Source organism: Dryobates pubescens, chromosome 30 (assembly GCF_014839835.1).
Source record: "Dryobates pubescens isolate bDryPub1 chromosome 30, bDryPub1.pri, whole genome shotgun sequence".
Classification (NCBI taxonomy): Eukaryota; Metazoa; Chordata; class Aves; order Piciformes; family Picidae; genus Dryobates; species Dryobates pubescens.
Window position 1 is genome coordinate 10,454,784 of NC_071641.1, and position 19,211 is coordinate 10,473,994.

General features: G+C 49.6%; 1 protein-coding gene across 1 annotated transcript in view; it reads right to left on the reverse strand.

The window, feature by feature from the left end:
• PCDH15 (protocadherin related 15) overlaps window positions 1-19,211 on the reverse strand; it is a 995,294-nt gene that overhangs the window by 120,580 nt on the left and 855,503 nt on the right. Inside the window, exon 22 of the mRNA XM_054174769.1 lies at window positions 823-951. Within this exon, the coding sequence (XP_054030744.1) occupies window positions 823-951 (129 nt within the window). The remainder of the gene's footprint in view (window positions 1-822; window positions 952-19,211) is intronic.

Consider the following 19,211-nt stretch of genomic DNA (forward strand, 5'->3'; position numbering starts at 1 on the left):
CCTCATGGTAAAGAATTACTTCCTAATCTCCAGGCTAAATCTGCCCTCTTTCAGCTTAAGGCCATTCCCCATCATTTTATCACTACAAGCCCTTGCAAAGTCAGAGCCACAAAAATGCTGAAGGGAGTGGAATATCTCCCTTATGAGAAAAGGCTGAGGGAGCTGAGTCTCTGTAGCTTGAGAAGGAGGAGACCAAGAGGTGACCTCATTCATGTTGAGAAAGATGTGCAGGGCAGTGTCAGGAGAACAAAGCCAGGTTCTGCTCAGGGATGTCCAATGATAGGACAAGGGGCAGAGCAGGTTCCATGGAGACATAAGGAAAAACTTTTTCACTGTGAGGGTGACAAAACACTGGAACAGGCTGCCCAGAGATGTTGTGGAGTCTCCTTCTCTGGTGATACTCAAAACCTGCCTGGGCATGCTCCTGTGTGACCTGTCCTGGGTGACCCTGCTCTGGACTGGTTGATCTTTTGAGGTCCCTTCCAACCCCTGATGTTCTGTGAAAAGGTGGTGATGGTGTTGGAACAATGTAAACCTCTTCTAAACAAGCTTTTTACAGTGGTGTGTCTTCACAAACACGGGTTTTTATTTCCTCTTTTTTTTGGTAATAAAAGCCATTTTGGCTACTAAGCATGGAGAAGAAGCAAATCAGTTCCCAATTTAAGAGCCCAGAAGATGACTTTGCTAACATGAACGTATCGCAACTGAGAGTTTGCATTTTAAACCTGGGTCATCTGTTACCTGTACAATTATTTTCTGTTCTTTCCTAGTAGGCTACAAAGTTTGGGGAATAAAAAAGACTCTGTAGAGTTAAGAACTTACCCTGACTTGCCCAACAAAAGCATTGGCTTCCTCCTCCTGTACAGACAGGTTTCGAGGCAGAAACATATCAAAAACCGGCCCATTGTCGTTGACATCTGTCACCACTATGTTCACTGTAGCAGTTGAGGTCTGCAGAGAAAGAGAAGAGGATGAACACATTAATTTGATTGCACAATCCCACAGAGGGCAACTGATAAGCAACCTTAGTGCTCTGGATGAATCCCAGCATCCAGGACAGACATTTCTGTGGAATGGGAAGTGTTCCTCCCCTGAAGAGTTTGTCTTTACTGTTGTAATAGGACAAAACAGGCTCAGGACTGAGTAATGTATTAGAGGACACCAGGTATCTTTCTTCTTATATGGTGATTTAAGGATCTCAAATGTCAGATGGAGAGGGAATTTTACTGGAGAGGTGTGGCAATGCCAATGATGAGCAGTGTGAGCAATAGAATAGAATAGAATAGAATAGAATAGAATATACCAGGTTGGAAGAGACCTTCAAGATCATCCTGTCCAACCCATCAACCAATCCAACACCACCTAAACAACTAACCCATGGCACCAAGCACCCCATCAAGTCTCCTCCTGAACACCTCCAATGACGGCGACTCCACCACCTCCCCAGGCAGCCCATTCCAATGGGCAATCACTCTCTCTGTATAGAACTTCTTCCTAACATCCAACCTAAACCTCCCCTGGTGCAGCCTGAGACTGTGTCCTCTTGTTCTGGTACTGGCTGCCTGGGAGAAGAGACCAACATCCGTCTGGCTACAACCTCCCTTCAGGTAGTTGTAGAGAGCAAGAAGGTCTCCCCTGAGTCTCCTCTTCTCCAGGCTAAGCAACCCCAGCTCCCTCAGCCTCTCCTCATAGGGCTGTGTTCCAAACCCCTCACCAACTTTGTTGCCCTTCTCTGGACTCGTTCCAGCAAATCAACCTCCTTCCTGAACTGAGGGGCCCAGAACTGGACACAGTACTCAAGGTGCAGCCTAACCAGTGCAGTGTACAGGGGCAGAATGACCTCCCTGCTCCTGCTGGCCACACTGTTCCTGATGCAGGCCAGGATGCCACTGGCCCTCTTGGCTGCCTGGGCACACTGCAGGCTCATGTTCAGCCTACCATCGACCAGTACCCCCAGGTCCCTCTCCACCTGGCTGCTTTCAGCCACTCTGACAATCTGGCATTGCAGGCCTAGAAGCTGACATGGTGGTAGGCCATGCTCAGCATAAGTGCAGAGGCAGCTATCAGTGTACCAAACAGTGCTGTGCCTGCAGCATGTAACTACAACAAGGCACTGGTAGCTATAAACATAGAGAGTTATCTTGGGACAACAGGACACACACCTGCATCAACAAACCTCATGTGTCATCAGTAGTTGGACCAATAATCTATAATAGTGTGATGTGTGGTCACTCATAGGGAACCAATGAGGCCATGCCAACAAGGCACTCCGAGTTTATGTAAGTTGTAGAAGTTCCCTTGCTATGCACTTCTGCCTTTCCTATCCCTTCTTCTTCCATGCTTTACTTTACTGTGCTATACTCACAGCATAGGCCTGTGCCATAGGCCTGCAGTACTGGAACAATAAAGGGTCAATACTCGATCATATTGGTCAACTGTATTGATTCCAATCTCCGTCGTCACCAAAGAGAGGGACTTTTGACAAATGCTGCAGTGACAGGACAAGGGACAATGGCTTCAAACGGGAAGAAGCTGGATTTGGATTAGACATTAGGAAGCAATTCTTCCTCATGAGGATGGTGAAGCATTGGAACAGACTGCTCAGAGAAGCTGTGGAGGCTCCAAACCTGTAAGTGTTACCGGGGGTGTGAGCGTTTGAGGCTGTGCCTTTAAGAAAGGGACAGTGCTGGGACACTCTGGCTGAATATTTGTGTAAATATTGATATTCTAAAGGAATTTCATTGGTAGATTGGTAGAATGCAGCTTTAAGTTTTAGTGCAGCTGGAACTTTCCTCAGTTCGGTTCCTCTTCGCTCTCCCTTTCCAGCCTGTCTGCTTCTGGGCATCTGGCCAGAAGGGCCGCAGATAACAGATAAGCACTAACCCTAGGCCTAACAAGAGTCTTCCTTATTAACTCCTTTTCTCTCTCTAGCCCTCTTTGGGAAAAAGGGAGGTAGGGGGAGAGAAGGGGGTACAGGGGGAACCCCCCTCTGTCTGGGGGTTGTGTTCCTGTATCTTTCTTTGCTGTATATTTCTGTATATGCTGTAAATACTGTACGTTGTGTGTACGTCCCCTGCATTTCCATATCACTTGTAAATAGAGCTACATGCCTTTGCTTTCCCGGCTGAGTTAGCTGTGGTCTTTTTATTCCTTCTCAGTAGGGGAGGGAAAGCTGGGCCTTCTCTCTCAACCCACCACAAGGGGGCCTTTAGCACCTGGAGGTGTCCCTGGCCATGGTAGGCAGACCATGGAACTAGATGATTTTTAAGGTCCCTTCTAACCAAAATAATTCATAGAATCATGAAAGATCTCTCAGACCATTGAGTCCAACTGTCAACCTAACACCACCATGGCCATTAAACCATATCCAATGTCCACACCTTTCTTGAATACCTTCAGGGAGGGGGACTCCACCACCTCCCTGGGGAGCCTGTCCCAATGCCTGACCACTCTTGCACCAAAGAAATTGTTCCTAATCTCCAACCCAACCCTTCCCTGGCACAATTTCAGGCCACTTCCTCTCATTCCATCACCTGATACTAGGGAGAGGAGACCAACACCACCTCACTCCAACATATTTTCTGGCAGTTGTAGAGAGCAATGAGGTCTCCCTGTAGCCTACTCTTCTCCAGACTAAACAACCCCAGTTCCCTCAGCTGCTCTTCACCAGCCCCTTCAGAAGCTTTGTTGCCCTTCTCTCTCCATTCTGAAGATAAAAACTAGTAATATCTAAACTTGCCAAAACTCTGAATTTCAAAAGAAATGACTGATTTTATTCATCAAAAGATGCTCCTGTGATGAATCAGGAGCTTAGATGATCAGTCAGCCCCTTTGCTGGCACACTCATGCTCCCACATCTCCATGGTGAGCTCAGCTGGCCTCAGCTCAGAGCTCTTTGCATTATTCTCCACCCACATCCAACTGTTGTGCTATTAGGCACTTCAGCTTCAACGTACAGAGAAGTTCTTAGTGGGAACACTAGCATTACCTGCATTTAACTGACATAACTGAAACAAAATATTTCCCTACTGGAATCTTCTACACAAATCAAAGCAACTGCAGACTGGAATAGAATCACAGAATCATACCATGGTTTGTGCTGGAAGGGACATTAAAGATGTTCTAGTTCCAAACTCACACCAGTGCCATGGGCAGGGACACCTCCCACCAGCCCAGGCTGCTCAAGGCCTCATCCAGCCTGGCCTTGAACACCTCCACAACCTCCTGGGAAACCAATTCCAGTGTCTCCCCACCCTCACTGGAAAGGATGTCCTCCTAATGTCCAGTCTAGATTGCAGATCTTCACAGCTCGAGTCAGATCCTCTTTGGCTGCTCCTATACACTGAGTGTTTGGGACACAAACCCCCAGAACTCTGTTTAAGACATCATTGTAATTAAACTCTTAGTGTACTTTAAATCAACTAATCAAATGATAACACCTTGGCTATCAGAGACACCTTTTTAATCCATAAATTCAAATCCAGCATAGCAGCAAGCATCACTCAGATCTGTAGCTTCATGTTTATTGCAGGTCATAGAATGGTAGGGTTAGAAGAGATCATCAAGTCCAGTCCCCCTGCCAGAGCAGGATCACCTAGGGCAGGTCACACAGGAACACATCCAGGTGGGCTTGAAAGTCTTCAGAGGAGACTCCATAACCTCTCTGGGCAGCCTGCTCCAAGGTTCCAGCATGCTCACAGTAAAGAAGTTTGTCCTCATGTTGAGGTGGAACTTCCCGGGTTCCAGTTTGTATCCACTGCCCCTTGTCCTATCACAGAACACCAGTGAAAAGAGCCTGGAACCTCCTTCTTGCCCCTCACCCTTCAGGTATTCCTAAACATTGATGAGATCCTCTCTCAGGCTGCTTTTCTCCAGGCTCAACAGCTCCAGGTCTCTCAGCCTTTCCTCATCAGATGTTCCACTCCCTTCACCACCCTTGTAGCCTCTGTTGGACACTCTGTAGTAGGTCCTATGATGACAGACTGAGAGAGTTGGGATTGTTCAATCTGGACAGGAGAAGGCTCCCAGGAGACCTTCTTGTGGCCTTCCAGTATCTGAAGGGGGCTACAAGAAAGCTGGGGAGGGACTTTTGAGGGTGTCAGGGAGGGATAGGACTGGGGGGATGGAAAAAAAAATAGAAATGGGTAGATTCATGTTGGATGTGAGGAAGAAGTTGTTCCCCAGGAGGGTGATGAGAGACTGGCACAGGTTGCCCAGGGAGGTGGTGGAAGCCTCACCCTTGGAGGTGTTTAAGGCCAGGATGAAGTGGCTGACCTGAAAGAGGAGGTGTCTAGGCTGAGGTCAATAAGGGACAGCAAAAGGGAGTTAGATTTGTGGGAGAAGGCTCTGCAGGTCTCCCCTGCTGAGGGAAGGGTTCCTGGGAACAGGGAAGGATAGATACAGGTCCCTGCCAGGGGTGGCAAGAGAAATCCACCCCGGCCCTCTCCTCCTCCTCCGCTGCCCTTACATCATAAGTATGAGGCCCTGAAGGCCGAGGGCAGTGGGGATGAGAGGGCTGAGAAGCAGCCATCCAGACGGGAGACTAAGGCCAAGCAGTCCCCACCGGCTGTAACAACCAGCTCCGGAGAGGAGCCTAAGGCCGAGCCTAAGGCCAAGCAGTCCCCACCAGCTGTAACGACCAGCTCCAGAGAGGAGCCTAAGGCCAAGCCTGAGGCCAAGCAGTCCCCACCAGCTGTAATGACCAGCTCCAGAGAGGAGCCTAAGGCCAAGCCTGAGGCCAAGCAGTCCCCACCAGCTATAACGACCAGCTCCAGAGAGGAGCCTAAGGCCAAGCCTGAGGCCAAGCAGTCCCCACCAGCTATAACGACCAGCTCCGGAGAGGAGCCTAAGGCCAAGCCTGAGGCCAAGCAGTCTCCACCAGCTGTAACGACCAGCTCCAGAGAGGAGCCTAAGGCCAAGCCTAAGGCCAAGCAGTCTCCACCAGCTATAACGACCAGCTCCAGAGAGGAGCCTAAGGCCAAGCCTAAGGCCAAGCCTGAGGCCAAGCAGTCCCCACCAGCTATAACGATCGGCTCCACACAGAAAAGGAGAAGGGTTATAGTTGTTGGGGACTCTCTCCTGGGGGGTACTGAGGGACCCATATGTCATCCTGACCCATCCCACAGGGAGGTCTGCTCCCTACCTGGGGCGTGGGTGAGGGACATTGCAAGGGGACTCCCAAAGCTGATCCAGCCCTCTGACTATTACCCTCTGCTGGTGATACAGGCTGGGAGTGATGAGATCGACAGGAAGGGCACCAGGGCGATTAAGAAGGAGTTCAGGGCCCTTGGACAATTGATTGATGGGGCAGGAGCTCAAGTGGTGTTCTGCTCAGTTCCCTCAGTGGCAGGGGAGGACACTGAGAGGAACAGAACCCACACCATCAACAGTTGGCTCAGGGGATGCTGCCAGCAGCAGAACTTTGGCTTCTTCGATCATGGGACAACTTTTACTGCACCTGACCTGCTGGGTCCTGATGGGGAGCAGTTATCTAGAAGGGGTGAGAGAGTCCTAGCACTGGAGTTGGCAGGGCTCATTAGGAGGGCTTTAAACTAGGTCTGAAGGGGGTGGGTGAGGAAATCTGTCCCTCTGCAGAGGAAAGATTAGGGCACAAGGTAGGGTCAATTGAGAGGTGGGGAGCCCAGCTGCAGTGCAGGTACACCAATGCAGGCAGCCTGGGCAATAAGCAAGAGGAGCTGGAGGTCCTGGCCCACCAGGGTGACTATGATGTAGTGGCCATCTCAGAAACATGGTGGGACAACAGGCACGATTGGAGTGCTGCACTGGGGGGTTACAGGCTCTTTAGGAGGGATAGGTGAGGGAGAAGAGGAGGAAGGGTGGCTCTGTATATTAGGGAGACACTTTCTGCCTCAGAACTTGAGGTGGAAGATGAGGGAATTGAGAGCCTGTGGGTTAAAATCAGAGGGCAGCCCAACAAATCTGACATCCTGGTTGGAGTCTGTTACAGACCACCCAACCAGGAGGAGGAGGCTGATGAATTATTCTACAAACAACTGGAGGCTGTCTCAAGATCATCAGATCTTGTCCTTGTGGGTGACTTCAACCTGCCAGATATCTGCTGGGAACTCAATTCAGCAGAGAGGAGGCAGTCCAGAAGATTCCTGGAGCAAATGGAGGACTGCTTCCTGACACAGCTGTTAAGTGAGCCTAGCAGGGGACAGGCTCTGCTTGACCTGCTGCTCTCCAGTAGGGAAGGGCTGGTGGGAGATGTGACCATGGGAGGCTGCCTAGGGTGCAGTGACCATGAGATAGTGAAGCTTTCAATATGCAGGGAGATAGGGAGGAGCTCCAACAGAACCTTCACCTTGGGCTGCAGGAGGGCAAACTTCAGCCTCTTTAAGAAACTTATTTGTAAAGTTCCCTGGGTACCAACCCTCAAGAACTGAGGGGTCCAGGAGGGTTGGAGCTGCTTCAAACAGGAGCTCTTGAAGGCACAGGAACTGGCAGTGCCCATGTGCCAAAAGATGAGCCCAGGGGAAGGCTCTGGGCCTGGATGAGCAAGCAGCTCCTGCAGGATTGAAGGGGAAAAAGAGGCTGTATCACCTTTGGAAGGAGGGGAAGGCTTCTCCAGGTATGTTCAAGGAAGTGGTTAGATTAGGTAGGAATAAAATTAGAGAGGCAAAGGCCCAGCTGGAACTGAAGCTGAACACCTCTGTGAGAGACAATGAAAAGCATTGTTACAAATACATTAACACCAAAAAGAAGGGCAAGAAGAACCTCGACTCCTTACTGGACCTGGAGGGGAACACTGTGACTGAAGATGAGGAAAAGGCTGAGGTGCTGAACACCTTCTTTGCCTCAATGTTTAACAGCAAGGCAGGAGTTCAGCACCAGTGGCCTCCTGAGCTGGGCAATGGGGTCGGGGAGCAGTGTGATGCCCTGGAAATCCATGAGGAATTAGTTGGGGACCTGCTGAGCCACTTGGACACTCACAAGTCCATGGGACCAGATGGGATCCATCCTAGGGTGCTGAGAGAGCTGGCAGGTGAGCTGCCAAGCTGCTCTCCATCCTTTTCCTCCAGTCCTGGCTCACTGGAGAGATCCCAGATGACTGAAACTGGCCAAGGTGGTCCCCATCCACAAGAAGGGTCGGATGGAGGAACCTGGAAACTCCAGGCCTGGCAGCCTGACCTCAGTGCCAGGGAAAGTGATGGAGCAGATTATCCTGGGGGCAATAACTGCACCTGAAGGATGGCCAAGGGCTCAGGTCCAGCCAACATGGATTTAGGAAGGGCAGGTCCTGCCTGACCAACCTGAGCTCCTTCTATGATCAGGTGACCCGTCTGGTGGACGTGGGGCAGGCTGTGGATGTGGTCTGCCTGGACCTCAGCAAGGCCTTTGACACCGTCCCCCACAGTAAACTGCTGGCCAAGCTGTCAGCTTGTGGCTTGGACAGCAGCTCTCTGAGCTGGGTTAGGAACTGGCTGGAGGCTGAGCCCAGAGAGTGGTGGTGAATGGTGCCACAGCCAGCTGGCAGCCAGGGACCAGTGGCATCCCCCAGGGATCAGTGCTGGGCCCCATCCTCTTTAACATCTTCATTGATGATCTGGATGAGGGCATTGAGTCAGTCATCAGCAAGTTTGCAGATGACACCAAGCTGGGAGCAGATGTTGGTCAGTTAGAGGGTGGAAAGGCTCTGCAGAGGGACCTCGACCGACTGGACAGATGGGCAGAGGCCAACAGGATGGCATTCAACAAGTCCAAGTGCCAGGGGCTGCACTTTGGCCACAGCAACCCCAGGCAGAGCTACAGGCTGGGGTCAGAGTGGCTGAGAGCTGCCAAACAGAGAGGGACCTGGGGGTGCTGATTGATGCTGCCTAAACAGGAGCCAGCAGTGTGCCCAGGTGGCCAAGAAGGCCAAGGGCATCCTGGCCTGCAGCAGGAACAGTGTGGCCAGCAGGAGCAGGGAGGTCATTGTGCCCCTGGACTCTGCATTGGTTAGGCCACACCTTGAGTCCTGTGTCCAGTTCTGGGCCCCTCAGTTTAGGAAGGACATTGAGAGACTTGAACGTGTCCAGAGAAGGGCAACAAGGCTGGGGAGAGGCCTTGAGCACAGCCCTGTGAGGAGAGGCTGAGGGAGCTGGGGTTGCTTAGCCTGGAGAAGAGGAGGCTCAGGGGAGACCTCATGGCCCTCTACAACTACCTGAAGGGAGGTTGTAGCCAGGAAGGAGTTGGTCTCTTCTCCCAGGCAACCAGCACCAGAACAAGGGGACACAGTCTCCAGCTGTGCCAGAGGAAGTTTAGGCTGGAGGTGAGGAGAAAGTCATTAGTCATTGGGATGTGCTGCCCAGGGAGGTGGTGGAATCACCATCCCTCGAGGTCTTCAAGAGGGGATTGGATGTGGCACTTGGTGCCATGGTCTAGTCATGAGGTTTGTGGAGACAGCTTGGACTCAATGATCCTCGAGGTCTCTTCCAACCTTGGCGATGCTGTGATACTGTGAGCAATCTGCTGTAGTGTGAGGTGTCCCTGCCCATGGCAGGGGGAATGGAACTGAAGCACTGTCCTTGAGGTCTCTTCCAAGCCTGACAATTCTGTGATTCTATGAAGCAGTATCTGCCATGACTGATGGCAAGCAAGAGCTGATGCTGATGGTTTGGAGGCACAGTGGACAGCCATCTAGCCTGCTATCACACCATGCTGTCATCAGCCTGGGCACTCTTCTCCTTCAGCATTTCATTCACTTCACATGAGAAGAAAATAAAATTAGCTTATTCTACAAACACAGCCTGTGGGATAAGTCTGCCAAAGGGAGAGAGAAGATGGGAAGAAACTTGTGTGAAGCTGAAGAGTGATGCAGATAATTAATGCTGGCTGCCCAGATGCTGCTTTGTACTCTTAACCCAGGGACAGTGACATCTGTGGTGATGTGTGTGTGCTGCAGCCACTGCTGCTGGCAAGTGCAGTGTTAAATCAAACACCATGGATTGAACTAGCTTTCCTCTGCTGTGTCCAGCTGCCTTCTGATCCTCAGCTGCTTTGCATCGAGCTGCACTGGGGGAAGTCTGTAGGATGGAAAAGGTGGTACCAAACTGGGAGCAGTGGCTGACACCCCTCAGGCTGTGCTGCCGTTCAGCCAGACCTGAACAGACTGCAGGGACCTTGCCAGGCTGGACAGATGGGCAGAGTCAAAGGGCATGAGATTGAACACATCTAATTGCCAGGTTCTGCACATTGGCCACAGCAACCCCAGGCAGTGCTACAGGCTGGGGTCAGAGTGTCTGGAGAGCAGCCAGGCAGAAATGGACCTGGAGGGACTGGTGGACAGCAGCTGAACATGAGCCAGCAGTGTGCCCAGGTGCCCAAGAAGGCCAATGGCATCCTGGCCTGCACCTGGGGAGGAACAACCTCCTGCACCACGACAGTCAAGGGATTGACACACTGGGAAGCAGCTCTGCAGAGATGGATGTGGGAGTGCTGGTAGACAACATGAGCCAGCAAGGCACGCTTGTGGTCATGAAGGCCAATGGTGTGCTGGGATGTTCTGTGTCCAGTTCTGGGCTCCCAGTCCAAAAGAGAAAGGGAAATACTGGAGAAAGCCCAGCAGAGGCTACAAAGATGATGAGGGAACTGGAACCTCTCTGGGAGGAGGAAAGGCTGAGAGACCTGGGACTGTTTAGACTGGAGAAGAGCAGCCTGAAGGGGATTCTTCTCAATGATCAGCAGGTGGGCATCAGGAGGATGGGGCCAGACTTTTTTCAGTAGCACCCAGTGACAGGGCAAAGGGCAACCGTTGCAAACTGGAGATTCCACCTGAACTTGAGGAGAAACTTCTTTGGTGTGAGGCAGCTGGAGCCCTGAAGCAGGCTGCCCAGTGTAGCTGTGGAGTCTTCTACTCTGAAGAGACTCCAAACCTGCCTGGCCATTGTGATCCTGGGCCTGCTGCTGTGCATGCCCCTTCTTTAGCATGGGGGTTGGCCTAGATGACCCCCAGAGGCTCCAGCCTGTGCCATGCAGGGTTCCTGTGAAATCTACAGCCACACTAATCACACCTTCAGCTGTAGCCCCTGAAACAGGCCCCTGCTTTGGGCAGCAGCCTCACCAACCTGTCAGAAAGTGGCACCTCCGGGATCTCCTAAGCAGCCCTGGAACCATTCTCCCTTAAAACACCAAAAAATACAATCCTGCACCTTCAGCTGCCTCCTTCTGAGAGGCCTTCTGGTGCTCTAGCTCTCGTGCAACAAACCACAAACAGTTTAACACCCTCAGAGCTGCCTGCAGCAGCGTTCCCACAATCAATTCAGAAGATCATCTAATTTTTATTACAGGGCAAGATCTTCCTATCTGCCACACAGGAAGAGCACTTGCAAAGGACAAGTTGTGTACTCATAATCTTAACAGCACTCAGGCATGCCTTCACTGCTGCACTGCCAGTTCAATCTGATAACCTACTCTCCACAGGAGAGATCCTCAAACAGGTCAATCTCCTCCACCTACCAAATCCTTAGGTTTGGCAGGCAGCCCAGAGCACTATTAGAGCCTCCTTTCAAGGCTGTAAACTCGGCCCAGTGCTCTGCATCTTTGCTGAGGGGCTGCCTGTGCCAGCAGCCTTCCTTAGCAATCCCTCTGGATCACAGAATCACAGAATGTTAGGAAGGGACCTCGAAAGTTCATCCAGTCCAACCCTGCTGCCAGAGCAGCACCACCTAGAGCAGTTCACACAGGAACACATCCAGGTGGGTCTTGAATATCTCCAGAGAAGGAGACTCCATAAATCCCCTGGGCAGCCTGTTCCAGGGTTCTGTCACCCTCACAGGGAAAAGAAAAAAAATCTTCCTCAAGTTCACATGGAACTTTCGATTGCCCCTTGTGCTGGCATTGGGCAGCACCCAGCAGAGCCTGGCTCCAGCCTCTGGCACTCACCCTGCACATCTTTATCCCCAGCAATGGGGTCACCTCTCAGTCTCCCCCTCTCCAAGCCACAGAGCCCTCAGCTCCCTCTGGCTCTCCTGAAGATCTACTGCAAAGAGCAGATCCCAAACACCCCCTGGAAGTGGTGTAAATAATATCCAGGCACAACACAGCTGTTCCAGTGAGAGTTTCTTCTGCACTTTGCCTGGAGGCCAATGCAGAAGACCAACCTTAGTAATTCAAAAGTAACAAGCAGAGAGCAATTTGAAGCAAGCAAACAAAAAAAGATGCTTCCAGGACAGGTTTTTCTGTTTGCTTATGCCCAGTTGTTTGCTAATTGTCTCTGGAACTGCCATTCACACACTGAAGGCAAATGTGCTTTACAACTGATGCCTCATTGTCAGCACACAGCCCAGTCCAGAAGGTTTGACCTGTTGTGTGACGCCTGTTGAATGTAAATCGATCCTCTGAAGCTAACTGGATTCCCACAGAAGGCAGGGTGATTAAAAACCCTTGGAATGTGTACACCCAGGAATATCTGGCATACAAATCATCAGCTGGAGACAGGGAGAGCTCTCCTGAGTGCAATCACACAGCACTTAGAGGATGGCCAAGGGCTCAGGCCCAGCCAGCATGGATTTAGGAAGGGCAGGTCCTGCCTGACCAACCTGAGCTCCTTCTATGGTCAGGTGACTGCCTGGTGGATGTGGGGCAGGCTGTGGATGAGGTCTGCCTGGACCTCAGCAAGGCCTTTGACACTGTCCCCCACAGCAAACTCCTGGCCAAGCTGTCAGCCCATGGCTTGGACAGAAGCACACCGCATTGGGTTAGGAATTGGCTGGAGGCTGAGCCCAGAGAGTGGTGGTGAATGGTGGCACTGCCAGCTGGCAGCCAGGCACCAGTGGTGTGCCCCAGGGACCAGTGCTGAGCCCCATGCTCTTTAACATCTTTATTGATGATCTGGATGAGGCCATTGAGTCCATCAGCAGTAAATTTGCTGACGACACCAAGCTGGGGGCAGGAGTTGATCTGCTGGAGGGTAGGAGAGGCTCTGCAGAGGGACCTGGACAGGCTGGGCAGATGGGCAGAGGCCAAGGGCAGGAGATTGAACACATCCAAGTGCCAGGTGCTGCACATTGGCCACAGCAACCCCACACAGTACTACAGGCTGGGGTCAGAGTGGCTGGAGAACAGCCAGGCAGAGAGGGACCTGGGGGTGCTGGTCGACAGTAGACTGAACATGAGCCTGCAGTGTGCCCAGGCAGCTAAGAGGGCCAATGGCATCCTGGCCTGCATCAGGAAGAGTGTGGCCAGCAGGAGCAGGGAGGTCATTCTGCCCCTGTACACTGCACTGGTTAGGCCGCACCTCGAGTCCTGTGTCCAGTTCTGGGCCCCTCAGTTTAGGAAGGAGGTTGACTTGCTGGAACGAGTCCAGAGAAGGGCAACAAAGCTGGGGAGGGGTTTGGAACACAGCCCTGTGAGGAGAGGCTGAGGGAGCTGGGGTTGCTTAGCCTGGAGAAGAGGAGGCTCAGGGGTGACCTTATTGCTCTCTACAACTACCTGAAGGGAGGTTGTAGGCAGATGGATGTTGGTCTCTTCTCCCAGGCAGCCAGTACCAGAACAAGAGGACACAGTCTCAGGCTGTGCCAGGGGAGGGTCAGGCTAGATGTTAGGAAAAAGTTCTATACAGAAAGAGTGATTGCACATTGGAATGGGCTGCCTGGGGAGGTGGTGGAGTCGCCATCACTGGAGGTGTTCAGGAGGAGACTTGATGGGGTGCTTGGTGCCATGGGTTAGTTGTTTGGGTGGTGTTTGATTGGTTGATGGGTTGGACGCGGTGATCTTGAAGGTCTCTTCCAACCTGGTTTATTCTATGTATTCTATGTATTCAATACCAGGACAGCCAGTACCAGAACAAGAGGACACAGTCTCAGGCTGCACCAGGGGAGGTTTAGGCTGGAGGTTAGGAAGAAATTCTACACAGAGAGAGTGATTGCCCATTGGAATGGGCTGCCTGGGGAGGTGGTGGAGTCGCCATCATTGAAGGTGTTCAGGAGAAGACTTGTTGGGGTGCTTGGTGCCATGGCTTAGTTGTTTAGGTGGTGTTGGATTGGTTGATGGGTTGGACGCGATGATCTTGAAGGTGTCTTCCAACCTGGTTTATTCTATGTATTCTATGTATCCTCCTGCTAGAAGACATTTCCTGTCCATTCAAGAGAATTTTAAGGGTACGTGCCTGATGATAATATGCATCATGGTGAACTTTTGTGATGCTAAAATGAACCTGGAGCAGCTCTCAGGACAGCAAACAATGCACCTGTTTGGATCTGATAATCACAGAACCATAGAACTGTTTGGGTTGGAAGAGACCTCTAAGATCACTGAGTCCAAGTGTCGACCTAACACCCCCATGGCCATTAAAAGATGTCCCAGAGTGCCACGTCCACGTTTTTCTTGAACACCTCCAGGGCTGGGGACTCCACCACCAACTTGGGAAGCCTGTGCCAATCCCTCACCATTCTTGCAGCAAAAAAAATTTCCTGAAGTGGTGGTTTTAGGCTATGCCTTTAAAATTTAGTTATAGATTTCGAGCAGAAAAGTAGAAAAAATATAAATAACTCACTATTGGGTGTAAAAAGGAAAACAAAATAGTAAACAAATTCACTGGTGTCGTAGTTTGGGCTGGGTGCCCTCTGCTACAGGGGTGTTTCCTGTGTCCAGAAGTCCATCCCAGTGGGTGGACTCAGGAAATTAGGTATTTCTACCATAATCCCTTGCACCACTATAAATTTTGCGGTGGGGTCTGGCACTTCCTCTTTCCTTCCCTCTCCGAGACTTGGTAACTGGGGGAGAGATCTCCCGGCCATGGGCCTGATTGGGCCCAAGGCCACAGGGGGATGGGCAGTCTCAGGCCTGGCCAGCTGAGACTAGCCCAGCAGAGGGAGGGGGAAGAAGGAGCCCTGGGGGTTTTGGATGCACCCTCAGGTGGGGATGGGATCTTTCTTTGTCACTGCGCTTTGGGTTTTCTGTAACATTCACCGCTTTCTATTTAAACTTTCATCACTTTTGCAATCCGTTTGCCTGAGTCGTTATTTCTGCCTGTGGTGGGGAGGGGACCTGCCCCAACCCATTACAACTGGGTAAATATCTAGAATAAGAGGAGCTGGACCAGAACAGTTCTTCCCTCTTCTCTTCTGATCTCTGGCTGTTTTGCTTCGCTGGGGACAGATAACCTGCTTGTTGGCTGGCTTTCGCTAAGTCTAACTTCTCTGCTCCTTTCTCTTGTCCCTGTTGTACAGGGGGGTAAAGGGGGAATAGCATAGCATAGAATAGCATAGAATAGCATAGCATAGCATAGAATATCATAGCATAGCATAGAATAGCATAGCATAGCATAGCATAGAATAGAATAGCATAGAATAGCATAGCATAGCATAGAATAGAATAGCATAGAATAGCATAGCATAGCATAGCATAGAATAGAATAGCATAGCATAGCATAGAATAGAATAGCATAGCATAGCATAGAATAGAATAGAATAGCATAGCATAGAATAGCATACAATAGAATAGAATAGCATAGCATAGCATAGCATAGAATAGAATAGAATAGCATAGCATAGCATACAATAGAATAGAATAGCATAGCATAGCATAGAATACAATAGAATAGCATAGCATAGCATAGAATAGAATAGCATAGCATAGAATAGAATAGCATAGCATAGCATAGAATAGAATAGCATAGAATAGCATAGCATAGCATAGCATACAATAGAATAGAATAGCATAGCATAGCATAGAATAGAATAGCATAGCATAGCATAGCATAGAATAGCATAGCATAGCATAGCATAGCATAGAATAGAATAGCATAGCATAGCATAGAATAGAATAGCATAGCATAGCATAGAATAGAATAGCATAGCATAGCATACAATAGAATAGAATAGCATAGCATAGAATAGAATAGAATAGCATAGAATAGCATAGCATAGCATAGCATACAATAGAATAGAATAGCATAGCATAGCATAGAATAGAATAGAATAGCATAGAATAGACTAGAATAGCATAGCATAGCATAGAATAGCATAGAATAGAATAGCATAGAATAGACTAGAATAGCATAGCATAGACTAGAATAGCATAGCATAGCATAGCATAGAATAGAATAGCATAGCATAGCATAGAATAGAATAGAATAGCATAGCATAGCATAGAATAGCATAGAATAGAATAGAATAGAATAGAATAGAATAGAATTAACCAGGTTGGAAGAGACCTTTGAGATCATCGAGTCCAACCTATCATCCAACACCATCTAATCAACTAAACCATGGCACTGTGGTAGGGAGGGAGGGAGAAGCTAGTAGCAGCTAGTAGCAGTCCTTGTGCTGTGTGTTGATTGTAAATACCTGTATAATATTGTAAATCCTGTGTATTTTGTACATATTCATTGCATTCCATTGTAAAGTGCAGACGTTGCTTGTAAACACAGCTTCATTTGCTTCTAACTGGGTTGGTCTGGCAAAGTCAATGTTGGGGGAAACTTCAATGCACCACACCTAACTCCAGCCTAACCCTTCCCTGGCACAATTTCAGGCCATTTCCTCTCCTTCTATCACCTGATATGAGGGAGAAAAGACCAACCCTCACCTCACCCCAACCTCCTTCCAGGGACTTGTAGTGACCTTTAGGGCAGAATGGTCTGCCCAGGGCAGGGGTGTTCAAGCAGCCTGGGGACCCAGCACTTAGGAACATGGTTTAGTGTTGACCCTTCAGTCTAAGAGTCTACTAAGAGTCTGTATTGCTCACAAGAAAACAACTTAAGGGCGTGTCCTTCAGGGGAGGAAAGACAACATCATTTACCAGTTTGTATTGATCCTTTCCATGCATTCAAGAGCTGCTCCTTCCACCACTGTATTGATCCCTTCCATGCATTTAAGAGCTGCTCCTTCCCACCACACCAACAGATCAAATCAAATGTGCCTCATTAGGGTTTTATTAACGTTCCCCAGTACAAATAGATTCCATGAAGTTTATTTTTTGGGAGCAATCTTGTGTTACTAATTACAAAAAGGTCATTTAAGTAGACTGCTTCTTCAGTAGCCTTTTTGTACACTAAATCTCAGTTCAGTGAGTAGGTACTCAGATGAATGTACTCTTTAGACCTTGCAAAGGGGCTGATGTGGAGCAGACCCAGGTAATATTTACAGGAGTAACAGAAAATTCAGTGTAATTAATTAATTCTCTGTATGCTATTCAAGTAGTAAGCCTCCATCTAAATTACCTTGATCTAGTGCTACCTGTTTGCTCTAAAGAAGATAATTAATTCAAGTGTCATGGGAGGTAGATGCTCTCCATTATTAATGATCTTCTGAGATGACTGAGGTTTAACTTCTACAAGGCACTGAAATAAGGCTACTTATGGTTCACTCAGGGGATGAGCTTCTTCCTGGAGTGCTGTCCTGCTCTGATCAAGAATCAGAGAGGCAGAGAGGCAGAAAGTCATAGAACTGTTGAGGTAGGAGTTGGAAGGGACCTCTAGAGATCATTGAGTCCAACCCCCCTGCCAGAACAGGATCATCCAGGCCAAGTCACACAGGAACACATCCAGGCAGGTTTTGAATGTCTCCAGAGTAGAAGACTCCACAACCTCTCTGGGAAGCCTGCTCCAGTGCTCCATCACCCTTACCATAAAGAAGTGTCTCCTCATGCTGAGGTGCAACCTGCTGTGTTCTGGCTTGCACTCATTACTCCTTGTCCTGTCACTGGATACCACCAAAATGAGCCTGGTAGCTTCTTCCTTACCTCCATCCCTCAGATATTGATAGACATTGATTAGATACCTTCTCAGCCTTCTCCTCTCCAGACTAAACAGCCCCAGGGCTCTCAATCTCTCTCAATAAGGGAGATGCTCAAGTCCCTAAATCATCCTCCTGGCTTTCCCTTGGACTCTCCCCAGCAGGTCTCTGTCTCTCTGGAACTGGGGAGCCCAGAACTGGACACAGGATTGCAGCTGTGGTCTCAGCAGGGCAGAGTAAAGGGGGAACAGAACCTCCCCAGCCCTGCTGGCCACACTTTGCTTGCTGCCCCCCAGGATTTCTGAAGTGCTGGGTGAGTCTTTTAAGGACTTGAGATTTGTATTTGGAGCTCTTAACTCTGCTTACATCACCCAGCACACACAGGACAGCACAATGGAGCTTCCTGTTCCATGGCTATCAATGGGCTGACACACACACGCTCACAGCAGCCACAACTGAAGAGCACAAAAGGCTCTTCTTCTGTCTCCTAACAGAAGTCAGGCATATTTATTTCTAACTTCCCCCTCTGGAATGCAGAGACATGAATTCTCCACCTGAAATCCCACCCAACCACACACAACTCAGGGAAACAATCTGAGCTTACTACATTTTCTCTTTCTGCTCATCTACAGCTAAGGCTCACCGCTGGGGAAATAAAACCATTCCCCTGCCTGCTCAATTAACTCCCACTTAATTGTTTGTTGTGCACTGTTAACAGTGACAGAGAGGCAGGCCTTGCTGTGATGAGGTCAGAGAAAAAACACAAAGCCTGGTCAATGCTCCAGGTCCTAACTCAGAACCTCCACAACCAGAAAAGAACAAAGTAGCTACAAACAGTTAAGAAAGAGTGATGAAGACCCCTAACCAAGCAGCAGTCAGGAAGGGTGACATTTCCACTAAGAGAGCTGTAAGGAGACAAGGAACAACAGATACAAACTTGAACATAGAAAGATCACCTTAACATGAGGTGAAACTTGACAGTGAGGGTGACAGAGCACTGGAGCAGGCTGCCTAGAGAGGTTGTGGAGTCTCCTTCTATTGAGACTTTCAAAACCTGCCTGGATGCATTCCTGTGTGGACTGTGCTAGGGGATCCTGCCAGTGGACTCAATATCTCTGGAGGTCCCTTCCAACCTCCAATGTTCTCTGATTCTATGCCCACATCTGACACAAAACTTGACTGCACTGTTTCTTGTTGAAGAACAAAAAAAGCAGGAATAGAATCACAGACTCATAGAATCAGTAAAGGCAGGAAAAGACCTCAGAGATCATCAAGTCCAACCTATCACCCAACACCATCTAATCAACTAAACCATGGCAACAAGTGCCACATCCAATCCCCTCTTGAACACCTCCAGGGATAGTGACTCTACCACCTCCCTGGGCAGCACATCCCAAGGGCCAATTCCTCTTTCTGGGAAGAACTTTCTCCTCACCTCCAGTCTAAACCTCCCCTGGCACAGCTTGAGACTGTGTCCTCTTGTTCTGGTGTTGCTTGCCTGGAAGAGACCAACCCCCACCTGTCTACAGCCTC